Here is a 7,555-nt window from a genome sequence, read left to right as displayed (position 1 = left end):
TATTTTACCATACATCTCATCCATATTTTTGTTCCAAATATGATAATTTGGCGTCAGATTTAATTTCTCATGCCCAATTACCACCAAACAAATAGCCCTTAAGATAACTTTCCTTAATATTATATGCTGTACAATGCAATTAAATATTGAGATTTTTTTTTCTTCGTTGTAACAACGTATCCAAGCCTGTTAAAAGTAATGAGAAATTTTTTATACATCATCCGTGATGCAGAAAATTTGATGTAGAACACATCACTTCATCATATTGGACCACGTAGCCATCGTTTTTCAATACATATTTAATGTTCGTAATTTTATTTTTTCGTTTAAAATTTTGAATGACGAAAATATTTTTTTCTTCTGAAAAAATTATGACATCCTGTGCTGATATTATGGCACCTCGAAAGAAAATCATAATTTTAACGTAGGATGTCATAATATTAACATAAAATATCATAATTTTTTCGAAAAAAAATATTTTCATTATTCAAAATTTTAAATAAAAAAATAAAATTATAAATATTAAATATATATTAAAAAATAATAATTATATAATAAAATAAAATGATGCATTCCGCATCAGATTTTCTACTTCGCGGACGGTGCACAAAGAATTTCGCTAAAAGTAATTTTGCGAGTAGAGCAGGTCAATTTTTACAGCGAAGGCACTAGCTAATTTCAGGTATTAAGGTAAATTAATAATATTCCAAAGGCGTTGGACCTTATGAGTAAGACCTCGCGCTTTAGCGCGCGTCTTACTGGTTAAAAAAAAGGAAAGAATACGTCATGTCAACACATTAAACATGGGCGTACTTTTTTTTTGCTTATGAAAGGATGTTAAGCCCATTAGAAATTCATGCCCGTAATATTGTGTGGACTATTATTGCATTGATTGTAACAAACACCTATCCCAAAATTTAGGTGGGTCATATTTAGAGTTTCACACAAGAAAATAAACTGCTTATCAGGTGCATCGTAGATCCACTGATCAGTGCGGGGAAGGATGTAAATAGCATAGCAGCAGATAGCACAGCAGCAGAGGCATCAGAAAGATTGGATAATAAGATTCCTGTATCTGAGTTGATATCCTAGATTCCTGGTTTGCAGAATCATGATTGAGAGATTGCAAGTGCTGGGAAGCACCAATGCAGCTGATGATCAGTTGATGACAGAAACTAAAGTAACTATGGATTATGGTATTGATAGTTCTTTATCTTTCTTCTTCACGGAGAGAATATATAGAATGTTTATTCCTGTAACCAAAACCATTTGCATGTTTTCGTTTATCCTTCTGAGTTGTAATTTTGTTGTGGAGTGTTTAAGGTTGGTTCAGAGTTTTTTTTTTTTTTCCCTATTTGTTTTAATTTGCGAAGGGTAAGATTGTTTTGTGTTTGTCTTCTTCTATGATTCCTACAATGTTAGGTCCTATTTCTTGCATGGTTCACTGTTATTTTTTCCATTAATATGCTGCAGAATTAAATTTTCACTTCAGTAGTGTACAATTTCTAAACGATCTTGGCATGAGTTACTGGTTCTGTATTATTTCATTTGTCTTCCTTTTGTTTGGTTAATTAGTTTTTTTTTTTCTTCTTTTTGAAAGCAAGTGAAAGGAGTGAGGCACTCCATCCACAGTATCTTTATTAGAATGCAGTTAATTATGTTCGCAGCGAAGTTGTGAAGTGGTTGAGAGAAGGGGCATCAATGTGTCTTAAAAGGACACGGGGCGATGACCCTTCTCAGTTCATGGTGGGGTATCGCTTGAAAATATTCCTACACCAGAGATGAAAGAAGGCTTGGAATATTGAGAGGGAAATGGCTACAAACATCTCCCCCTGAGAGAGTCCTCTTCAGCATGAATGAGCTTGGGCCCACCAAGCTTGTAATATTCTACGTTGACGTTGCATGTCTGCATGGTTTACACGGGCTTTTCTTGATCAGGGGAATAAACTTCAGGAGAGATTCCGAGACGACTCCTCATCGCTCTTTGGGAAGAGTTTCAGGTATCAGTCTTTATTCAGGTGAGATGGTTTCGCCGGTCCGTTGCAGTTTTCCATTTTGGAACCCTGATGTCCAGTTAGAGTAGAGGCAAGCCACCCGCCCAGCAGTCTTTTTTCATTTTGTTTGGTTAGTTAATGACATGTAGGATCTAGGGCGGTGTTTAATTCGCAATCAGAATTTTAATCTAAATGATCAAATCTCAGAAAATATTTATTTCGTGACCGAAATCAGAATCAAAATGAAAATTTGAATCCTTAAAAGAGAGTAGAAATTGAGTTTTAGATAGATAGGATCATTCCCGTTCTATCCCGAAATTGAAATCGAAATCGGAATGGGACTCCTTCCAACTAAATGGTTGGAATAGAAATCATCTATTTCCATTCCGATTTCAAACCCCAAAACTCCTCCCAGCCAACCACTCCCTTATTATCTGAGAGGATAAAATTTAGAATATTCTAAGCATTCATAATCAGCAGCAATGTTATCCAAGGTGATTAGTCAATCAATACCTTCTGGTAGAATAAATATACTTACCATGATTCGAAATTTATTGAGGAACACATCATGTAAGTTTGTGCTCTGTTTGCTACTTAGTTGATCTGAGCTTGATTTTATACTGGTGAAAATGCCCACCTCCGGTACATGAAAAGATATCTACATCAATTTTTTGTATGTGTATGTGAATATAACCGTGGAGCGAAGATACAAGATTCTGTTTATTGTACTGATTTCAGCATGGTAAATTCAACTTATACTTTTATCAAGCTGCCGGTGCAATCCCCAAGTAGAACAAAACCTTGCTTTAGAACGATCAAAAAGTTAATAAAATAATTGTTTTTTCACATGTTCAAATTCACTATTATGTCCGTTGTCATATAATTGTTTCTTCTCGCACCACCAGAGAGTTTGCATATGATGTTTTCCTTTCTCTTCGATGATGTTGGTATCCCTTTAGATTACAGTGGCATATGGAAGGTTTTGGTGTGAACACTATTTAAACTTTTGGAGGAAAAACTCAAAAGTATTTCTTCTCTCCCGAACCCCCAAAGCTTTGTAAAGTTTTAGTCCCATGCTGGACAGGAACAAATCTATTTTTGTAGTTATAAACCATCCTTCCTTGTTTATCTGTGCTTGGTTCTTCTTTTTTTCTTTTTTTTAAATCAACACTCGAAGTAAGTCAATCTTTTAATCTTATCAGTGACGATTCTGTTTGAATATATCTAAAACTCTCTTTCACGAGATTTTCAGTGACAAACACACACTTATACTCTTATCAATAACGAAAACGCTCATTATGTCAAAGTTCCATGGGAAACCAAGATGTGGTGTGAAGTACTTCTTGGATGGGCGGTAACCACCGCCATGCCACCAAGGATCTGTATGATTCTATCGCACCAAGAAGATAAATATGATCTTGGCCCACTTGATGTCACCAAGATCCAGCCACAAGAAATTGTTCCTGTCCAGCTGTGGTCTTGAACAAAAATATTGATAACTTCTCTGCAGAAAATGAACAGCTTGCTTTCTGTCCAGCAATTATGGTGCCTGGAATCCATTATTCAGATGATAAACTACTCCAGCCTAGCATGCATTTTCTCTTAGGCGATACTCAAACACAATCACCATGATGAGAGCCTGTAGTCATATTTGTTAAATTATATTTTCTTAAGTTATATTTTCTTAAAATATTTTTTTGAATCACGAATATATAAGTTGAAAGAGATTTATCAAGTTCGGAGTCCACAAATAAATCTTTAAAAGCAAATCAATCATGAAATCATTCTTTTCCATAACAAACATATCAATTTCATAAATATAAAGTTCATATTTTATAAATAAATATTATATTAAAATATTTATAAAATTATTATTTTATAATAAATCATAGATTTCTTAATATTATATGTTTGATTTCTAATTTAAGAAAACAAAGAATCATTAATATCAAATATTTTTTTTTGTATTTGATAAAATTTTAAGTATTCAAAACAACAAGTAATTTAAAAATTAATAAAGAGTGCCAGGATTACTTAATTTTTTCCGATTGAACTTTCAAAATTTAACTATACAAATCACTCGAACCTCCATTAAAATCCATAATCAATAATTTCAAAATCCGAGAGAACTAAAATTAAATTAAAATTAGGCAAAACGATGCGTGGCTTCAAGCTTGAATCATCAGGATGGTGAAAGAGACACCTCTCTAATTTGATCCGATGTGTGGCTTCGTACAGAGCCACGAGGAGTCCCGAGAAGGGTCCGGCTAGGCGCGGTGGCACAGCCGGGGGTCCGGCAGCAGGCGGCGAGGCATGGCCGGCGACGATGGTCGTCCGGCCAGCAAGAGAAACTCGGGGAAAGTGTCGGGAAACCGGGGTTTTATTTAACTTTGGGCGTTGACCATTCAGCCGCGGCCATGGCTCCGCCGGCTGGTCACTGGGAGACCCACGGGGACTCGACCGAAGTTCTAGCAACAAGGAGCAGCAACGATGGTGGCCGAAAAAGGAAGAAATATCGCCAAGAACAGGACTGGAAACAGGGAACATCAACGCGGCCTTTTCTTAGTCGATTTCCGGCGAATCTCTCGCCCGGCAATGGTTATTCAAGGCTTAGGAAGGTGGGAAAAAAAGAATCACAAAAAGATGGGGTTTCGTTACCTTGCTTCCGACGGGATTTGTGGCCGTGATTCCGGCGGGCATGGCGGATTCCGAGCGAGGACAGAGAGGGGAAACCAAGGGATGCTCGACAGCAGGGGGTTGTGAAGGGGATGGACCGCCTATTTATAGAGGAGACCTAGGGTTCCGGCCGCCCTAGGTCTCCGACTCCGGCGGAAGAAAAGGAAGACTCCCGCCCATCACGTGCGAGGCGCATCCAGCTTCGGCTGGGCTGGGGCCCATTCTAGGTCGGGCCGGTTAAATGGACCGGGCCCAGGCCTTCACAGGCCTCCATATAAGCCCAATGGGCTCGAAGCGGCTGATGCAGAGAAAGAGGAAGTGGCTGTCGTCTGACAATTAGAAGGAACATCCTAGTCCTGATACCAGTTGTGTTATATATGGAATAATGTGATAAAATGCAGGCAGATGTCCTTAAACGGTAAGCTCACCTAGTGTAATTTGTATGATCATTGCCCTTGTAGATAACTAGAACTTTTCCATGTTTTCTGATGCCATCTCCATACTGATTTGGTTGCCTCCACTTCAGATGGAATGGGAAAGAAATTGGGAAAAACCTTTAGTGATTCTTTGCCATCTTATGCCTCTGGTTTGAAGCTTTTTAGCTTGTGATCTCCATCATCAATTTTCTTGCTTTTCTCGCATCCCTTCCCTAGTTCCACCCAGTGGGGATTAGCTTTGCTTGCCACGATTTCTAAGTCTGCAAGTCGTTTGGTTTAATCCTCTACCGGCCAGTCCAAGCATGGATCTCCGGTTGGATGCGGAGCGATGATAAGGTGGGCCCTTCTTTACAATCCGATCTTCATGGTTATGAAGGATCTTAACACGGATTAGCCCTTCTTTACAATGAAGTAAATTGTTGTTCTAATTGTAATTTTGTCATGGTAGATAATATTTGGCCTCTTTTTATAATTCAAACGATGAGATGTACCCAGAATATTACTCAATAGATCAATTAAATAAAAGAACAAACTGAGCTTCGATTCATACCATCATGACCTCACAAACATGAGCTTATTTTAACTACCTCAGCCCTGAAATCAACATTAGATGCATAAGAAAATTTAAGATACAACCATGTAGGGATGGTTATTGATGCAGCTCAGGCACCAGTTGCAACTACTTGGGACCATCGGTGGCATATGGAGGCCAGTAGAGATGGAACTCAATCTTGTACACAACAGTCAGGCCTTGCAAGTCCACCGGCGACGACCTCACGTACCCCTGAACAAACATGAAATCCCCCGTGCCGCCGGCGATCGGGAGGTCGGAAGGCTTCGTGTTATGCACAACTCCTAGGATGGAGACTGACCCTTCATAGCCATGGGTCTTTAGGGTGATCTTGGCAAATGATAAGCTGCGAAGGCCGTCGAAGCTCGTTGTTATGGAAGTCCCTTCTGCGATGCCCACCACTCTGGAGGAATCATTCAGGGATGTTGTCATGTTGTCCCTGAAGACGAATATGGTGCCAAAGGGGGTGGTTGTTTGGCTGATACCGGTGCCGGCCACGCCGTCCACAACGATGTAGCCGGTCTTGTTGACGGTTTCATGTTGGAAGAGAGAGAAGTGGAGGGACCTGAGATGATGGTCATGGTTGTGGGAAGAAGCTGAGGCTTTGTGAGCAGCAAGAACAGATAGCAGGAGGAATAGAGGGAGGTGTAGAGAGTTGGCCATGAGGTTATTATGGATCCTTGTGAGGTCTGGTTGTAGTTGGGAGCTGGAGATGGATGGTTTAGCTCTGAACAAGGAATAAATAGATGATAGCTTTTGCCATTAGTGCAGGTTAGTGGTGAAGAAAAGAAGAGTCAAGTTCAACAAAGACATAGAAGAGTCAACAGGTCCTCCTTTTTTCTTCCCAAAAGGGCGGCCAGAAGGTAACGGTTGACGGCCACTCTGCCGTGTTCTCCAGTTAATTTGACTGGGACGGAAGCATGGTCCATGAGATACATGAGAACCAGTTATTTTAAAGTGCATGCAGACTTGTCCTAATTTTTTATTATTGAGTTCTTTTGAACTTAGAATATTGATAAAATTAGAATTGGATCGACTTCATATTAAGCTTATCTACAGAGGAGTTATAATTAGACTAATTTTTGAGCAAATGCGAAGACGAGATGGCTATGATCTCATCTAACTTCAGCTTATTAGTTGATGTAAATAACTTTTGATTTTAATATTAATGAATAAATTCCTTATTTATGCAGGGTCTTTTCTTGTAAAAATTTTCACTTAGAAGCAGAGATTTGAACCAATTGGGGTTTGTTCTATAAAGAAGAGAACCTAGGTTCATGAAGGGGTGCTCACGATGTTCGCATTATAATGATAGAGATGAGCGGTGGATACCATGTTTGGCTGCTGGTTGGCAATTATCTGCTAAAAGCCTTTCTGGATTCAGATTCCAACTTACAGATTTGAACCATGCATTTAGATTCTGGATTACGACATTCTGCATCCAGATTGTAACGTTTGAAAATCTTTTTTCTTCTTGGTCATACTTAGAAAATCTAGAAAGCTGGCCAAGATGGTAAACTCTCGAACTTTTGACCGTTGTGTTTTACTTCTCAAATTGGCAAGAGTGTTCAAGGTGCTGGCAGTTATGTTGGCCCTGATGGTCTTTTCAGGCTATGTTTGACATCAAATTTTGGTAATATTGACTTTATACGGTTCATTCACATTTGGGGCATTTTTTATTGGAAGGAGTTGAGCTCACTCCCATCCTAATTGTTTCGTTGGGGTGGGGTGGAGAGAATAGGAATGTTCCAATCCTCCAAAATCCAATCTAGACTCTCATATGATATTCAAATCTATTTTAATTATGATTCTGATTTCAATCACAAAACAAAAAGAATATGATTATTTCAATTCTCATTCAAGTCAATTTTGATTCT

General features: G+C 38.8%; 1 protein-coding gene and 1 long non-coding RNA gene across 2 annotated transcripts; one reads left to right on the top strand and one right to left on the bottom strand.

The window, feature by feature from the left end:
• The first annotated feature begins 4,232 nt into the window (after positions 1 to 4,232).
• LOC140852935 (uncharacterized) lies at positions 4,233 to 7,339 on the top strand. The gene is made up of 2 exons (XR_012135968.1): positions 4,233 to 5,443; positions 6,872 to 7,339. It is a non-coding gene; the product is annotated as an uncharacterized lncRNA (long non-coding RNA).
• LOC105055220 (pterocarpan synthase 1) lies at positions 5,623 to 6,462 on the bottom strand. The gene has a single exon (XM_010936983.3). It carries the CDS (start codon positions 6,339 to 6,341, stop codon positions 5,787 to 5,789), a length of 555 nt encoding a protein of 184 aa, XP_010935285.1. The 5' UTR covers positions 6,342 to 6,462; the 3' UTR covers positions 5,623 to 5,786.
• Positions 7,340 to 7,555: the final 216 nt, after the last annotated feature.

Source organism: Elaeis guineensis, chromosome 12 (genome assembly GCF_000442705.2).
Source record: "Elaeis guineensis isolate ETL-2024a chromosome 12, EG11, whole genome shotgun sequence".
In the NCBI taxonomy this organism is placed as follows: domain Eukaryota; kingdom Viridiplantae; phylum Streptophyta; class Magnoliopsida; order Arecales; family Arecaceae; genus Elaeis; species Elaeis guineensis.
The sequence above is the reverse complement of the archived record's forward strand: the minus strand, read 5'-3'. Positions and strand labels throughout refer to the sequence as shown.